This window comes from Oryza brachyantha, chromosome 6 (assembly GCF_000231095.2).
Source record: "Oryza brachyantha chromosome 6, ObraRS2, whole genome shotgun sequence".
Lineage (NCBI taxonomy): Eukaryota > Viridiplantae > Streptophyta > Magnoliopsida > Poales > Poaceae > Oryza > Oryza brachyantha.
This window is the reverse complement of record NC_023168.2, coordinates 7,143,698-7,162,466: the sequence shown is the minus strand read 5'-3', so window position 1 is coordinate 7,162,466 and position 18,769 is coordinate 7,143,698. Positions and strand designations below refer to the sequence as shown.

The following is an 18,769-nucleotide window of genomic DNA, read 5'->3' as shown; positions in this document are numbered from 1 at the left end:
TATTACATCATGGAGATCATGGCAGGTGAGTCAATTTTATTTTTTTAAAAAAAATAAAAGGAATCAAGCGTATAAATTTCACACGTATAATAGTAGTATAAACTAGTGATGAAATGGAGATGATTGCAGGCGGGGCGTGGACCGGGAGCGGAATATGCTCGGGGATCGCGGTCGGATTCCCTCAATTAATCCGTCACTCCTTGTCTTCTCCGTTGGCCGAAACATCCAGCGGTCTCGGTCAAATCGGAGACGCGCGGCCAAACAAATGTGACGTCGTCGAGCACCGCCGTCCGCCGGAGACCAACCGGGTGGCCGCCGCCGGCGACGACGACTAGGCCTGAACTTGGGTGTAGCGATGGCTGTGGATCGAACCGGGTGACTCTAATTTAACTAATAAATAAAAAAACTAAGTTAATTTTAATTAACGTAATTTTTCTTATGCGCCATAGTAAAATTTATTTTGTAATATAATTTAGGTTATTTAGCATTTAGTGAAATTAGAGCCAGTGCTAAATTGCAAGCGGTGCACGTACGGCCATCCCCACAATTGGGACGTCGTGGGCTGGTAGTTGGAATCGGGATGTGTGCGTCAACCTGGACGTGAAGGCCCATCTAGCGAAAAAGTGAAACTGGTTTACAATTTTATTTCGAAGCAAAAAAAAAAAAAACCGTTTGGTTTGCGAATTAAGCTGCGTATCCTGCTGGCACCGTCCGTAGCCGTTCGATCAAGATCTGCATGCGCCCGATCACGCATTAAGGCCCTGATTATAGGGTCGTAAACACATGGTTTAACGAGATTTTAGGATAAGGAATTTGCTAATTACTGCATAGTATGCGTTGTCAGCGTAAATTAACCCTTTCTCCATTTTAGTACGGATTTTTTTAAGAGAAAAGGAACCAGGGCCCTCCTTTTTTTTTTTACTAAAACACATGACCAAACAACATACCAGTTTTGCAAAGCAAGAGCTAGCACAATCTAGGAACAACAAAAGAGATAGCCAGACAGACAATTTTCAGGAGAAACAAAACAGAAGTTACAGATGAACTGAAACAAAAACAAAATTATGAAACTTCTGAATGCGCATTGTACCAGGTTCCATGTGCAACATTTTTCCAGAGTCAATTGACTCGCCGTGTTGTGACCAACTGGTATATCCTGTAATAAATCTACGCTGAACTAAGTTACACTCTCTACATGGACAAAATATTTCCTCAATCTTCTTTGCTCTCGCATGCTACTCGGCAGCCTGGATGACTTTTGATAGCTTGAGGAACATATGTTCATATCTAGGCATGTCATACATCCATTTATGTCTGTTTATCTACGGGCAGTATGAAAAACTTAAATGATTATCATTTAATCATGACAAAATATTGCAAACTCCATATACTAATTTGGTAGAAAAAAAATTATTTACAAAAATAACTATTCTAAGCAGCGATATAAAGATTTAAAATTCTCCAAGGTTATACAAAAATGTTGGAATTATGATAAAAAATAAAATTAGTGTTACTACCTCAAATGATTTAGTGAATTACATAAAATAAAGATTTAAAAGATTAAGAGGTTATACTGCCATGTCGCAAAAACCATAATCCATAAAAGCATTAATTCAATTTTACAAAATCCATAATAATTAAGAATTGCTATGTATTTTACGATAAGTAGAAACTGAATCTAGATTAGTTTTGCTCTCTCTCCACACTAGATTAGGGTGTTTCTCTCTCTTCATACTATATGTATATCCATCCATTTGGATATGGAGAACTAATTGCAATAAAAATCATACATATTGAGTGAGACTACAACAACAAACAAGATTTGCCAAAAAAAAATGCATATGTCTTGGAAATTGATAAATACAAAACCATGGACATTTTAAATAAAAATATTCTTTTTTTTTTTGAAATATGAAAATAAGGTTTTAAAGTACATAAAAATAGCAACAAGATAGGAGGTAGAGGTAGTGCACTAACCTTGGAGAGTTAAAGTTATTAAATGATTCAAAATGAAAATATTCCCCCTACTTTTTTGTCTTATCTCCTAATGAGTGAAGGCCTAGAAAGCAGTGTTGGTCAGGGGAGGAAGAAATAATAGACGAGATAACGTCGCATGCGGTTCATGGTATTGGCTATCTGAAAAAATATATTTTCGCAAACGGCTATCCTTGTGCCCCGCCTACGATAATATGCTTCTGTTCTAGCCACTTAACCCGCATGTGCCGCCTACAAAAATGGTTTTTGCAGGCATATGCTACGTTGAGTGGTATTCCTTTTTGCTGGCCATCAAATAGTAAGCTGCATGCGACCTATTATTCAGCCCATATGCAAAAATATTTTCTGACCTAGTGTGGAGGGAAATACCAAGGGAAGAGAACACCAATAGTTTCAACTTCAAACGACATCAAGCAATCAATATATCAGCACACTTTGTCCATAAATTTTAGGCAAAATTTGCTACAGGGCATCGAAAAAACGTGTAATTAGTCGGTGGACAACGTAAGATCATGAATTTGTTGCAGGGCACCACGAAAATATGGTAATGAGCTGGTAGACACTCTGGCCATTCTTTTATTAATTTTGGAGTCAAAAATTTTAAAAATGACGAGATTGCCCTCGGTGGCCAACCCGTTGTGTCGACTAGGTCCGGTCGAACCAGGCCCAGTCGGTCTCGGCGCCGCACCACACCTGAGCCCTAGCCTACAGGGTGACTGTGCAGGCGGCGGTGACGGTGACCCAGCTGCGACGAGGACGGCAGCGACCCGGTCACCGAGGGCAATCTCGCCATTTTTAAAATTTTTTACTCCAAAATTAATAAAATAATGTCCGAAGTGTCTACCAGCTAATTACTATATTTTTATGGTACCCTGCAGCAAATTCGTGATCTTACGGTGTTTACTGGATAATTACGCGTTTTTTCGAGGACATGTAGCAAATTTTGCCCATATTTTAATTCTTTTGTTTTCCCAAGGAGATCGCTACGTTTCATTTAACTGAAGCCACCGTTATTGTTATATGGCAGAGAGGCGGCTGCGGACGTTTGGTCGGGAGATGGTTGTCACTGAGGAAATGCGCGGCCCGTTATTTCGCTGGTACTTATGCTTGCACATTAAAATTTTAATTTTTAGTTTTAAATTCTAAGTTACTTTTAGATTATTTATCGAAGTTGATTTTCTATTTATTAAGAATACATATAAATTTTTTTATTTACATTATAATTTTTTTATAAAAAATATATCATTTAGAAATCATCATTTGAGTCGATGCTGCCTGCCCGTGCTCGTGATGTGTGGCCGGTTGCCTTAATGGCCGGTCGACAATACCTTGTGTTGACAGCAACTGTGAACAGTTAGATCTGTCTCCCGGGAGCTGGGTGTCGTGTCGGTGTCATTGTACATCATACTCCCTGTGTATCAGGACTGTATATGATCTATTTTGCAAGTGGTAAATATAATATATCCCATCAAAACATATAAATTAAAATATAATTTCTAGAAGTGGTAAATTAAGGAGCAAATATAACAACGAACATTGATGCTTATAGCATGATAAATCAGACATTAATCTCTTCACCGTCCCCGTAATATTACATATCTTGGACTAAAAATATGTCCAAAATACAACTTGCTCATATAATTTCTGATGCTGATCAATTAGAACCATTGCCCATTGAATATAGGGTCTGGCTATTTATCAGTTGACTGATTTTTTTAAAGTTGTCAGCCGATTGTAGTTAGCCAAAAAAGATCAATCTTGCTGCTAATTGACGTTGGTTCAGATCTGATGGTCGATACGATCGAGTGACACGTACGAGAAAGGGCAGTCAACTGCCAAATAGCAAAAATGTTGAATATATCATCTTTCAACGTCTCAACCAATTACAATTATTTCTTATCTCAACCTTAACCACACCCTTAAGAAACCAACTTAAATATCATCTTGGATTATCTAGCCTCCCATAGATAAACAAATACGCTCCACCGTGCATGATTGCACCCACTCATCAGGGATAAACTCACCATGAATGGCTCCAATAAACCAGGATATAGGATGCTTTATTCCTTTATTTAGATGCATATAAGCGTAATTAATTAAGTGGCCTTGAGCTTTGCAACGAACTCTCGAAGAAGGGAAGGAAATTAAATCAGAACTGAGTGGATTTCGTCTTATATTATTGTATTGCGTGTTGTAAAATATATAATTACAAAAAATATTTTTTTAAGATAGACTAATGTATAATATATCCTATCAAAACATACAAATTAAAATATAATTTCTGGAAGTGGTAAATAAAGGAGCAAATATAACAATGAACCATAATATTACATCTCTTGGACTAAAAATATGTCCAAAATACAACTAGCCCATATAATTTCTGATGATGATCAATTAGAACCATTGCCCATTGAATTTATCATCTTTCAACATCTCAATCAATCACAATTATTTGTTATCTCAACCTTAATCACACCCTTATAACAACTTAAACATCATCTTGGATAAACAAATACACTCCACCGTGCATGATTGCACCCACTCATCAGGGATAAACTCACCATGAATGGCTCGAATAGACCAGGATATAGGATGCTTTATTCATTTATTTAGATGCATATAAGCGTAATTAATTAAGTGGCCTTGAGCTTTGCAACGAACTCGAGCATGCTGGTGTGGCTGCTGCCGCCCACAGCGACGGCCTTGGCCGCCTCCTCGCCGACCCTCGCCGCCTTCTCCCGCGCGGCGCCGTCCGCCATCATCTCCTTCACCTTCGCGCCGATCTCCTCCCCGCTCACCAGCCACTCCTCCCCGTCCCAGCTCCAGTGCTCCATCCACACCCCGACGCCGCTGCTCGCCACCACCGTCGCCGCCACGCGGTGGTCTCCGCCCCGCGGCCACGCCAGCAGCGGCATGCCGGCCGCCGCAGCCTCAGTCACCGAGTTCCACCCGCTATGGCTCAGGAACAGCCCCACGGCCGGGTGGCCGAGCACCGCCTCCTGATCCACCCAGGCCTTGGTCACCATGCCGCGCCCCTGCACGCGCTCCAGGAACCCGTCGCCGAGCACGTCCCGGAGGCTGTCCCTGTCGTCGCGGTCCACCACCGTGGTCTTGAGTACCCACAGGAACCTGCAGCCGCTGGCCTCCAGCCCCGCGGCGATCTCCCGGAGCTGCTCGTGGCTCACGGCGGAGCGGTTGCCGAAGGCGACGTACACCACCGAACGCGCCGGCTGCTGGTGAAGCCAGGAAAGTGTGGAGTCCTCTACCTCCGCACCGGCGTCCTTCATCTCGCTGGCCAGGGAGCTGTACGGGCCGACGGCGAACACCGACGGGAACCCTCGGACGACCTTGCTGTCCCGCAGGGCGGCGAGGGCCACCGGCTCCAGGGCGTCGAATGTGTTGATCAGAATGCCGTCGGTCTTGGCGTTCTCTCGGCCGTTCTCGATGAACTGCTTCGTGAAGAGCTTGTTCATGTCGAGCAATGGCTGCGGCAGCCAGGACCTTGCGATGCGACCCACGCCGGGGATGTCAACGTCGCCGACATCAGCCTCGGCGTCCTTGTTGTCAAGGTAGATGGGGAAGTAGGAGTTGAGGGACATCATGGTTGCCGAGGAGACGAACAACACGTAGCACTGGAGATGTAGGTCCTTGGCAATGGGGTTTACTTGGGACACCAAGGTAACATCGGAGACGACGGCCGTGACGCGTGGGGTGACGCCGGCGATGAGCGGGCCGAGGAGGTGCATGGAGCGGCGCAGGGCCTCCCAGCGGAGGACAAACGGGTCGGCTCCGGGGAACTCGGAAGCGTCGAGCGGCAGCAGGTGGAAGTCGATGCGGCGGAGGCGGGGGAAGTCGTTGAAGAGCGCGGCCAACTGGTCTGCCTCGGCGGCCGACACGGTCGGGACGACGGTGACGACGGAGATGTCGACGTCGTGCCTGGACAGTGCGCCGATGAAGCGGGAGAACGGGAGCAGGTGGCCCATGCCGGCGCTAGGGACGAAGACGACATGGCCTCGGGCGCCTGCCTCACCGGTTCTCTGAGCTGCGGTCGCTGCCATGGCTTGCAAGCCTCTAGCGGTATATTTGGTATAGTGGTGCTACGCTAGGACTAAAAAACCTCTATTTAGAAGCAAACTTTTAGGGCCTCGTAGTACAGGTTAGGTGATACGTCGTCGTGCGATATCGACGTTCGTCACAATTACAATTATTTAGGTCCTCTTTAGTCTTGACAGTAAAAATTTTCACTGTCCCGTTCAAATATTTGTACACATACATAAAGTATTAAATATAGGCAAAAGACCAATTATATAGATTACGCGTAAATTACCATACCAATCTTCGATCTAAACATAATTACGGTAAATATTTAATAATAACAGATTAATTAGGCTTAATAAATCCGTCTAGCAGTTTTCCGATGGAATCTATAATTTGTTATGTTATTAGACTATATTTAATACTTTAAATATGTGTCCGTATATCCTTACTCATGTGTGTTCCAATAAAAAAACGAATTTCAACCTCTAAATCTAAAAATAGTTTGTATCAGTATTAAAACATAATATGATATTCCGTTCTGACGAGATTATTAAAAATAACCCTTGCCTCTGCCACATCTTCTCGCAACACCGACACCGCCTGAGCCGTGCAACCTCTAGTGATCCACGAATACTCGTAGAGCCGAGTGTTCAACCGCTCAAGAGTATATATTTTGTATCTTGTAGTAGTTAACTAGTTGGCATATTTGGTGTTACGCTAGGAATAAGAATATCTCCAACAGTAACTAATTTGGGCTCCGGCATGTCACGTCTAGAAATTTACGTCAATTTTCGAACAATAACATATATATTAAATTTCGGTCTAGTAATCAATTCGAGTAGACAAATCAAATACACAGTTACATGTCTTAAAAACAAATACAAACAATTGCCTATCGACAATTGGTCTGCCTCAGCCTATTGGTCTACCTCGGCGGCCGACACGGTTGGGACGATGGTGATGACGGAGATGTCGACGTCGTGCCTGGACAGTGCGCCGATGAATCGGGAGAACGGGAGCAGGTGACCCATGCCGGCGCTCGGGACAAAGACGACATGGCCTCGGGCGTCTGCCTGACCGGTGCTCTGCACTGCGGTCGCGGCCATGGCTTTGAATTGAGCCGTGCAAGCCTCTAGTGCTCCACGAATTCGCGCTGAGCTGCGCGCTCAACTGCTCAACACTTTTTTCTATTCTTAAGGATAAGTTATCACTATTTTCTATTTAAAATTTGATACCTTTTAATATCTAAGGTATTGACTTGAATCATCACAACTACTCATGTGTGTTCCAAAAAAGAAAGAAATTTCAGCTTGTAAATCTAAACATAATCTCTACCGTTATTAAATTGTGTGGCTAGATTTAGTTTAATTTTAGAGCAATTTTACTATCCTTGAGAAGGTATCAAGAGGTACCACTATTTTCCATATAAATTTTGATACCTTCTAGTATCTAAGATACCAAGAGCTACCAAATTTTACATAGAAATCAGTGATACCTCCTGTTACCTTATCAAAGATAGAAAAAATGCTCTTAATTTTAAGTTTTAATAATATATGTTTTGTTCTTTAAACTCTTAAAAAGATCTGAGTTTTTTCTTTTAATTATTAGTTATTTCACTTTAACACTATTAAATGTTGCTCACTTATAATTGTTGCCTCAAACTTGAAATGATATGCTACCCAGGGTGAGCTACCATAACATATATATGCCTCCATTTCTAAGGGCAACAATAATGTATATGATAAAAGTAGTCCATATAGATGGGACCCATATATATAAACTTTAACTATTGTAACCTTCACACTGTATATGGATAGCAAATAGCATTAGGAGGAGAGAAGAGATATAGATAAATCATATATTTTATTTTCTATGTATAGCTCATATGCTTATGTGCAGCTTTTGTTATTTCTTTGCTATGGACTAGTTCTACAATGTTGCTAGGTGGCTGAATCACATATTATATTGCTTATGGATCACTTTTGAACCACACTGTGGATGCCCTAATGTTGGTTTAGTTCTATATTTTGACTATACTTATTTAGCATTATAGATGTCAATTATTTTTTAGGAGATTTGCCAGGGTTAAATAATTAATATCCACTAACATATACATTAAAATATACTTATATTATATAGAAGAACATATGGAGCAGCTTAGAATGATAAGAACACATGTATAAAACAAGAGTCCGGATTTGATTTATCTACTCTGCAATTCATCCAGTGACTGTATTGTCGCCAAAGAAGCCCCTAGAAGCATCAAACATTTCCGGTGGAATCGTTCTCTAGTAGTTTTTTTTTTAATTTCCTGTTGACATGAATTTAAGATCAAAAGCTATGGCCCATATTTTCTATGCCTAACATGAATTCTCGGAATTTTAGATGTTTCCAAGTTGTGTTCGTACATGGACTCTTCCTTCAATGGCAATTATTTTAGAATTTTTAATCCAAAATTTGGATTTTTGATCTAAATTGTATTTATGCATGGACTTTTTTTATTCTTCTTTTTTAATTTAAAATTGAAATTCTAATCGAATTCTTTTTAACTAGAATTTTAGGTGTTTCTTAGTTGTATTCATAGATGGAATCTTCCCTCGATATCAATTATTTTAAAATTTTTAATCCAAAATTTGAATTTTTTTTCTAAATTGTATTTACAAATGGACTCTTTTGTTATTTTTTATTTATTTTTAATTTTGAAGTTGTATTTATAATCAAATTTTTTTAACCAGAATTTTAGTTGTTTCTAAATAGTATGCACAGATGGATTCTTCCCTCAATATTAATTATTTTGAAAATTTTAATCCAAAATTTATATTGATTTTTTCATAAACTATACCTATACATAGACTATTTTTTATTTTTTTCTTTATTTTTAGTTCCAAAATTGTATTTCTATATTTGGATTTTTCTATTTTTTATTTACACGTGGGCTCTTTTTATTATTTTTCTTTATTTTTTATTTCGAAATTGTAAAATGTAAATGTCCATTTCCTAATACGATTACAGGCTCCTACTACTGGTTTGGCCAGCTGGCGCAAGAGTTTGTTTTTGGACAGGTACGGTGTGCCTTGGAGCCCTGGACTTCTAGTACCTTTAATTTATCTGTTGCGTTCCACTCGGTTGGAGTCAAAAAAAAATATAAGTTTGATTGACTTAGTCTACAACTCTAACGTACAGATATATACTATATATGTGTGGTTAGATCCTGACCGTTACAATATAGGATCACCATGATCTAATGACAAATTTCTCTCCTTCTGATCTGATGGTCAAAATATTTCTTTTTTTACAATTAACATGATAATTTCTAGCCCTAGAGGGAACGCAATATCTTAAAGTGGTTGTCTATAATAGATACGTACGGGACGTTTCTGTTGCCCTTATGTGTGAAACTGAACTTGTGGTATAGTTATTTCATCAATAATTTTATAGCTTACTCTTACCAATTATGTACATGAAACCAACCACTATTAAAATAGGGAACGTTTCTGCCGTCCATCCTTATGTGTGAAGCTGAACTTGTGCTACAGTTATTCCATCACTAATTTTATAGCTTACTGTTAACAATTATGTACATGAAACCAATCACTTTTCTTTTTTGGTTTCGCTAGGCTTCATTGGGCATGAATGATGTACATTTAGATTACATAATCTATCATGTGAATCCTACCGTGGATATCCGGTTGGCACTACAGATAAATGGAGTTATCGTCACGAATAATTATTTATAGCAATATATTATGCTATTACAATGATCGTATTTTTCATGGCAATTAGGCATATTCTATTGTGACTATCCAAATCATTGCAATATTTTTTATTTTTGTTGCAATAGAAAATAAGTTATTGCCGCATAATCAATTTTCGTTGCAACATTGCCACAGCTTTAACTTGCGTGGCAATTAGTGCAGAACCTGGCACAGTTGGACTAGATCTTCTTGCTGTCACCACGATTATAAAGCACCAAAATAATTCGTTACAATAAAATAACCTATGTACCGTGCACTAATCGAATAGATTGATTCAAAAAATTCGCCGGGGGATAGAATCGTAGATCTGGGTTCGAAATCCAGGTGGAGATGAATTTTTGTTTCTTTTTCCAATTAGCTGCTGCATTCTATGATGAAATCCTAAAGACCAAAAGAAGTTTATGCTCCAAAAACTAAACAAACAACAAATTGATAATGCTCCAAAACTAAACAAACTACAAATTGATATGCACCTTAAAAATTATATATGATCGATCATTGTAATATCTAAAACTACTGATGGTTTCGATCTCTTTCAATTCGGAAGCAAAGTCGACACTTGCTTCACTACATACAGTAGGGATCCGTTGGGGGTATCAGGACATCAGAGCAGGCCCTTTATGTTAGAACTTTCTTTATCGTCTAATTAAACTTTATATATATATATATATATATATATATATATATATATATATATATATATATATATATATATATATATCATATTCTTCATGCTTTAATTACTTGTTTCAATCTAACGTTGTGCCCACCTTATTGAATGAAAATCAATGGTTACTAATTAAGTGAGTGTACCTCAACTAGTTAGTTAGGTACGTGTGGTGGAACATGCCCATCCGTGTTTAAGCACTAGACTTAATTCGTACGAGTGCTCGTATATGTCTATGTCAAAGTATTATTTTAGCGCTAGAAGACGTACGTACTACTGATAGAAAGCGCTTATGATGACTTTGCATTTGTATTGTTGGATATATAAAAAAAACAATACGTGAGAACCAATGGCTCGATATGTATAGAATTTTTCTAATTTATTAGAGATAACACGTGCTAGCTTGCTAGAATTTATCTAAAGGTGATGTATTATCTCTCAAAGAGCATGGCTAAAATTTGTCCCTCGAGATATCAATTTAGGCATTTGTTTCAAAATATTTCAGCTCTAAATTGACGTATGCTCTAACAGACCCTTCATTCTTACTATCCAATCTTAACGACTATTTACTACTATACCCGTTTCATAATGTAAGATGTTTAACTTTTTTTTCAACGTTTAACCATTCGTCTTATTCAAAAATTTAGTACAAATATAAAAAATGACAAGTCATGCTTAAAGTTCTTTTTGATAATAAAGTAAGTCACAAGCAAAATAAATGATATTTTCATAATTTTTTTAATAAGACAAATGGTCAAAAATTACAAGCAAAGAAGTCAAACATCTTACATTATGAAATGGAGGGAGTACTATCCAATATTTAAAAACTCCAACACCTCCAATGGACTCTCTATAGTTTCTGTAAAAAAATATAAGACCATCTCTATAGGATTCACCAATAGTCATCCATTTTGTTGGGAGAGAGACTTGATAAATTTGACCATAGAGGAAGAAGTTTAGCCATTTATATAGGAAGTCATATATATGAATAATCTCTTAGAGGTCTTTTTTTTAATGTAATTGCTAAAATTTAGTATAGAGGGTTATTTGATCATTCTCTCAAAGATGCTACGAGAAGACTGAAGACAGGAGAAGGTGTGAGAAAAGTCGGATTATTAAGATCAATGAGTCTAATCTAGTAGTCTGAAGTAGTAGATATTTAAATAAAAATTAAGCGTACTTTGTATTTGTTTTTAAATCATTTTTTCCTACCTAATACTCGTGATAGAGAAGAAAGAGGTAGGATGTAGATGAATATCGTTTTCTGGGGCATCAGGTGGGGGAGACATTGGTGTCTGTATGATTGATGTATCTAATCCAATGGTTTTAAATAACAGGTCATTGGTTTAGGAAAAAATTGATGTCCAGACGTTTTGCCTATTTTTTCTGAAAATTCTAATATATTATTCTAATGTATTAGAGTGACATTTGGCAATCTAGGAGCTCTAGGAATGATGTTCAATTGGGTTTTAGTATAATAGATACATACCAATGAAAATCGGTTTGGATTTTGTGGGACTACTCTCGAAACTGTTTTTACTTGCAGCCAAGAGACATCGTTACGGACATGGATTAGAGCCAAAAGCAATAAATCTAGGAGCACTAGGAATGATGTAGCAAGTTAAAATAGAATGGAAATGTTGCTGGGAGATCGTTGACGGTCATAAAAATAATAGCGCTTAGAGTGAAGCACTAATGCATTTACTCACCCTAAAGATCTGTCATGTCTTCCAATGCCCAAAGGTTCCAGAAAAATATCAATGTCACTTGCCTGATTGTGTTGGACTTTATATCAATATGAACAATAGAATATACTTCTTCTGACGTAGATAATTATAAATGTTGCACATGGTCATAAGTACTGGCCAAGTGTTGTGTTTGCTGCTCATGTCACCAAAGGTATTGATCTTGTGGGTACTCAATCCAGAACTAATATATCTCGGATCGTCAGCAAATTGAGAATTTTCTCTTCAAAGTTTTCTATTGTTGCACATCCACTGGGTGTATATGCATCATGTCACTCTTGCGTTTTTCTTTGTGCCACCTGATTTGCTCTGCATCTCTAGGGTTCAAGAAAAATCATTTTAGCCAATCTTTCACTAGAAGATACCATATGACCCTGGCCAGTATTTTCTGCTTAGCTTCAAACGAAACATCGGTGATGTCCAAAGATATGGAGTCTTGTACCTACGTACTAGCATTACAAGTAGGGAAATATACCCCTTACGATACATAATGCAATAATTAACACATGCATAAATTTTTTGCACACCCAATGACAAAGAACATATGAGTTTTTCCGGTTGGTAAAAGTTTGGGTCTGGCAAAAGTTTGTAGCCTTCAGCCTTAGAAGGTCTAGCATTGACCTAAGTACTAAGAAGTCCTTCCCACGACTCTTTAAGTCATCATACAAACTTTCGCTAGTTACTTTCAACAAAATCTCAAAATTATGTAAGCCCCTCACTGACCCTATTATCGCATTAGGTTTAGCATGCTGCAACATCTCCTCCAAATCACCACCGCCTTAATCATCCGTCAAAATAGTACTATGTCCATCACCTTCATCATTCTTCCAAATAGTACAGTCATTTGGTGCTAGCAAAGTTATTTGAATGCATGTAATCACTTTCACCACCATTTACATTGTCCTCCATTTCTTCAACGATGGTTCTTTCAAATTTGATTATGTCGCCGTGTTGTGACCAGATTGTATATCCTATAATGAACCCATGTTAAACTAGGTAAGACCTTATAACTGCAAGTTCTATCCATTACTTTTTTTATTCTAACATTGTCCACATAGAAAATATATTTTCTTGGTCTTCTTTTATCTCGCACGCTGCCCGGTGGCTTGGATGAATTTCGGTAGGCTCATCAAGGAAAGTTTGATCGTATATGGGCATGACGTTTATCCATGTATGCCTGTGCATAATGAAATAAGTGTGACAAATAGTGATTTTCATTAAATAACAATAAATGTTGCAAACTCCATATATATATTTTTAGGCTAACAAAAAACATGATAAACATTGTTACTTTTCAAAATACTTGTTCCAAAGCTAGTATTAAAATTTTGAAGAGGTTGTACTCACTACTGGAGACAGAATTTCTCCCGTGCGCCAGAAACGCACGGGAACTGGCAAAAAACGCACAGCAACTACATTACCGGGTGCCTCCGCACGGTAAAAGTGGCTCGGGAGCTTCATCACTTTCCTGTGTGGCATTCCCGGTGTTTTGCTCAATTTACGCATGGTAATGTCATTTCTATACCGAGTACTGGATGTGCACGGGACTTAAAAGAATACTGTGCGTTGAGGACGCACGGTAAAGCTAACGGGTTTCAGGACGGAACGGTGAGAGGATTCCTGGGCGTGTAGCTCGCTCGGTAAGTTTGAAAAATTACCGTGCACTGCTCACCATGTGCCTCACGGGAATATGAGTTATATTATTCTAGGTCAAGCTACAACGAACGGTAATGTTGTTGACTGCTGCCATATAATAGGGCACTCGATATGTTTTTTTTTTATTTTTGCAGTTAATTTAGCAGTCATCCATCAAATACAAATTAATCAATAGCAACCACAGAAGAATACACACATCAATACCTTCCTCCATCACAATGAAATCAAAGACCAATCATATAGGAGATCACAAGTGCATCACATCCTCAGAATATTTCAAGTTATTCAGCAAACAAGAAGTTTATGGTTCATGACAATGTAGGGATACAAGAAGCTTATGATCCATAAGTGCAGGCCAATTACAACCAAATATTCAAGACATTTTTAAGACTATTTAGCACTAGATAACCAATGTGTAGAACATGGAGTTGATGCCTGAAATTGTGATCTGCCTATTAGTAACAGGAAGCCCATGTAACTGCAAATGGGTGAAAGATGGAAGCTGAATTGTTGATATCAAAATGGAATTCCTAGATGAAGCAATGGACTGAGTTACATACCCATAATCTCTTGAATATATAGAGCTCTGTAAAATGCATGCCAAATTATGAAGTCCACAAAGAAGAGCTCATCGTTGTTGCCATCTTTATCAGCTCTATTCAAACAAGACAAAAATGTAGAAGATAAAAATAAGTCATCTTTGTGAGTTGTAGAAGAAAAGTGAAAAGCAATAGTATTTTTTGAAGCATACTCAGAAATATTCATCAATGAAGGGGTTCTCGTCATCATCTTGATCAGAGTTAGAACTATTAGATTCATCCTGTGGCAACACACTGGATCCATTTAGAAACTGCAAGTCCTTCTCATTGACAATGGCTTCAGCATCCCTAGTAGTTGCTTCAGAAACATTATGGAGTTCTCCCATAAGATCAACTACAAAAGTGCCCAGGAGGCCATCTTCTTGGAAATAATGGACAGCATCACTATTGGGCAGAAAGTCATAATCATTATCATTAGGGACTGCTACTTTACCAATTGGTTGCACCTTGTATACTACCCACCAATCAATCAGGTCACTCACAGATTTGCATGGGTATGGCATGTAATAAACCTGCATGGCTTGATGAGCTACAACAAATGGCTCATACACTGGAAGGGTTGATGCATGTGCAACTTCCACTAAACCATACTGTGGGGTGTACCTCACTTGGGCAGGGTCAAACCAATGGCAATTAAAAAGCACAAGACTAAGTTCTGTACTGCCTTGAAAACTAAGTTCCACTATTTCTTTGATGTAGCCATAATACTTGGTTGCATCACTATTATCTCCTTCTCCAATTGTGACCACACCACTATTTATGGTGGTTGCATTTGGCCTCTCCTTCTCATATTTCTCTGTACGGAAACGAAATCCATTCACATCATAAATACTATATGTCTTCACTCTAGTATGACATCCTTTAGCTACATCCTTCAGCTCATCATTCATAGTCATGTCTATAAGACTCTACAAGTGAAGAACTAAAACAATTATAATGCGTTATAGTTATAAAAAGGTGTAGAAAAATGGTGTGATTGTTGAACTATGTGACTGAAAATTACTTGTTGATAGAACCAAGTTACAAAATTAGGACGACCATTCCTAGCACCATTTCGTAAGAGGTTCTCCTTTTGCTTTCTTGTTGGCTCACCTCGTCTATTCCACTCCTCATATATGAATTTCCTGTAAAAAAGAAATCATGCATTTCAAGAGAAATATAGTGGCATTGACCTAGCAAGCTAGGCATAATATATGAAATAGCAAGCTAAACATGCATGTCTAGGCCATTAACAACAATTTCCTAGGAAACATTTTCTAACTACCACTACCTACCAGGCCATTACCAACAAGCTATTTCACTTTACTAGCTAAACCAGCAGATTCAAAGGAGCAAACAACCAGCAAGTATTCAACAGAATCTGACCTAAAAAACAGAAGGTAGAATACATACCCAATGTAGTCATCCACTTCAAGGAGGTTAGTGAGGACGTACAACATGGCAGCCTCCCACTCCACTTCAGTTAATTGTCTAGTGACTCCTCTACTAGTAGAATCACCCTTAACAGAGAACAAGCTAAGTGAGCACTCATTAGAAATGACAGTGGCATTGTACCGAGGGATTGGATTTTGAACTGTGGGCACTTGATCAGCAAAATATATGGATGTGAAGTTTGAGATTTCCTCTAGTATATATGCTTCTGCTATAGATGCTTCAACACGAGCTCAGTTTTTTACTTTGCGCTTAAGTTCCTTTTGTCCTCTTTCAATTGGATACATCCATCGGTTTTGTACTGGCCCTCCCATCCTTGCTTCATATGGTAGGTGAAGAATCAAGTGGGAAGATCATTTCTAACTTACAAAGCAAAACAGGCACTTGAAGTTCCATGTTTTGTACCTCAACAGGATCTACCTCTTTTGCACATAACTTACGATAAAAGAAGCTCAACTCTGCTAGCACTTCCCACACATAAGTTGGAAAGTAACCACGGAACATGACTGGCAAAAGCCGTTCCATCATTATGTGGTAATCATGGCTTTTTAACCCATTGATGCGCATGCTTTTCATGTTCACTCCTCTCCTTAGATTTGATCCATACCCATCTGGAAATTTGAGTGTTTGAAACCATTGTAATAACTCCTTTTTTTTAGCTGTGGTCAAACAATAGTCAGCTATTGGCTTCTTCCACTGCCCAGATGGTTCCTTTTGGACCATGTTAAGACCAGGCCGGTTACAAAGTGTTGCTTGATCAACTCGGGCCTTAACATTATCCTTTGTTTTGTCTGGGATGTTCAAGCAAGTGTTAAATATTGCCTCAGCAATATTTTTCTCATTATGCATGACATCAATGTTATGAGGAAGTTGCAGTTTGTGGAAGTATGGGAGCCTCCACAAGCCTGGAATGTGCGTCCAATTGTGATCCTCACCATAGCCTTCAAACCCTTCTCCATTTGCAGCAGGCTTTAGGTTATTTAAGCGGGCACGGACCTCTTCACCCGTTAACCGCTTAGGTGGTTCAGAAGTAACAATACTGTTTGCAAGAAAAGAGTTTGAGTCGCTTCTAAAAATATGATCATTTGGAAGAAACTGTCTATGACAATCAAAGAAGGAGTACTTTCCACCAAACTTCAGCCATCTTCCTTTAAGAACCTCCATACAGATTGGGCATGGCATCTTACCATGCACACACCACCCACTGAATATACCATAGGCTGGAAGATCATGGAGTGAGAATAGGTATGATACCCGCATATTAAAGTTCTGCTAACTAGCCCTATCATATGTTTGGACACCATGCTCCCAAGCAAACACTAGGTCATCAACTAGGGGATCCATGAGGGTACTAATGTTTTTTTCCAGGATATTCAGGTCCAGGGATAATCAAACTGAGGAACACATTGTGTTTTTGCATGCATACTCCAGGTGGAAGGTTGAGAGGGATGACAAACACAGGCCAACAAGTGTAGGAGGCAGCACCCATACCGAATGGGTTAAACCCATCTGTTGCGACAGCAATCTTCACATTCCGTGCTTCTAGTGCGAAGTTCGGAAAGTCACGATCAAACTGCTTCCATGCTTCACCATCAGCAGGGTGTACCATCTTGTTAGGATGGTACCGATGGCCATGCTTGTGCCAAGTCATTTGCTTGGCTTGTGCTTCAGACATATATAGTCGTTGAAGTCGTGGGATGAACGGTAGATACCGAAGGACTTTCCTTGCAATGTTTAGTTGTTTTTTCTCACCATCGCTGTTCTGAATTTCCACATACCTACTCTCTCCACACTTGTCACAGTGGGTCTTTTCTGCATTTTCCTTTCTAAAGAGCATGCAATATTTTGGGCATACATCTATTTTCTCATATGGCATATTCAGTGCACTTAGAAATTTCTTGGCCTCATATAAATTGGATGGTAGCTTGTGGCCTTGTGGAAGGAGAGCAGTAAACACATTTAACAATGCATCAAACCCTGAAATGGATATGGAAAACTGAGACTTCACTGTAAGTAACCGTGTGATGGCATCTAGTTGAGATACTTCTGTGTATGCATGGATAGGTTGATTTGATGCGGTCAACATTTCATAAAAAGCTCGTGCTGTAGGCTCAGGATCTTCCTCCTCAACTGACATATATGCATCACGCACATCATGTACCATGTCGTCCATCCGATGAACATCAACATCCCTATCTTCATCTTCAGTACGTTGCCAGATCACATCATCCCGTGTAGGGCATGACTCACCATGGTAGTCCCACACAGTGTAATCCGGCTTAAATCCATGCTTAAAAAGGTGTTTCATCATTGTATCCCTTGGATGGGGCCGTGTATTATTGCAATAGTTACATGGGCACACGACACCATCACCTCTTGTGTCTCTGCTAAATGCCCATTCCAAAAAATCTGTAGTCTTTACAATCCAATCAGCACTAACCTGACCTCGCTTTCGACGGCCTTTGTACATCCAACTGCGATCCTCTTCCATGCTATTTGCAAAGAAAAAACAACATGTTACATGTTGGTCAGAGTAACACTTGGTATTAAAAAATAAATCAATATAGTTGCTGAACAAAAAAAATACAAATAGCTAGTGCTCACTTACGGAGTATTCTTTGGGGAAAGGCCACCCATGTAATGTTGTGCTGCTCCAGATGCTGAGCAGTGAGCCGATGCCTGCTTTGCTCCAGACGAGAGACTCCAGACGAAGGCGGCGGCACCCGCACAAGCACCGGCTGCGGCACGCGGTGGCCGGCAGCCGTGCAGGACCCGAGAAGGCGCCCAGCAGTGGTGGAGAAGGCGGTGGGCAGCAGCAGCTGTGGAGGCCTCACCCCTCGGTGGTTAAGCAGCTCCTGCACGCTGCGGTCACCTGCGCGCAGC

General features: G+C 39.4%; 2 protein-coding genes across 5 annotated transcripts; both read right to left on the bottom strand.

Moving 5' to 3' along the window:
- Positions 1 to 4,446: 4,446 nt before the first annotated feature.
- Positions 4,447 to 6,106, bottom strand: LOC102713645 (UDP-glycosyltransferase CGT-like). Its single transcript, XM_006656834.3, has one exon. The coding sequence runs from the start codon at positions 6,051 to 6,053 to the stop codon at positions 4,629 to 4,631; it is 1,425 nt and encodes a 474-aa protein (XP_006656897.2). The 5' UTR covers positions 6,054 to 6,106; the 3' UTR covers positions 4,447 to 4,628.
- Positions 6,107 to 13,815: 7,709 nt separating this feature from the next.
- Positions 13,816 to 18,579, bottom strand: LOC102720804. Of its 4 annotated transcripts, none has more exons than XM_015838819.2 (6): positions 18,495 to 18,573; positions 15,848 to 18,378; positions 15,459 to 15,579; positions 14,608 to 15,377; positions 14,417 to 14,511; positions 13,816 to 14,334 (listed from the first exon to the last, which is right to left on the bottom strand). In XM_015838819.2, exons 1-2 carry the CDS (start codon positions 18,521 to 18,523, stop codon positions 17,238 to 17,240), a joined length of 1,170 nt encoding a protein of 389 aa, XP_015694305.1. In that variant the 5' UTR covers positions 18,524 to 18,573; the 3' UTR covers positions 13,816 to 14,334; positions 14,417 to 14,511; positions 14,608 to 15,377; positions 15,459 to 15,579; positions 15,848 to 17,237. The 4 variants fall into 4 exon arrangements, with proteins under 4 accessions (XP_015694305.1, XP_015694304.1, XP_015694306.1 ...); XM_015838818.2 differs by having other exon boundaries at positions 14,608 to 15,363; XM_015838820.2 differs by having other exon boundaries at positions 13,816 to 14,291; positions 14,608 to 15,363.
- Positions 18,580 to 18,769: the final 190 nt, after the last annotated feature.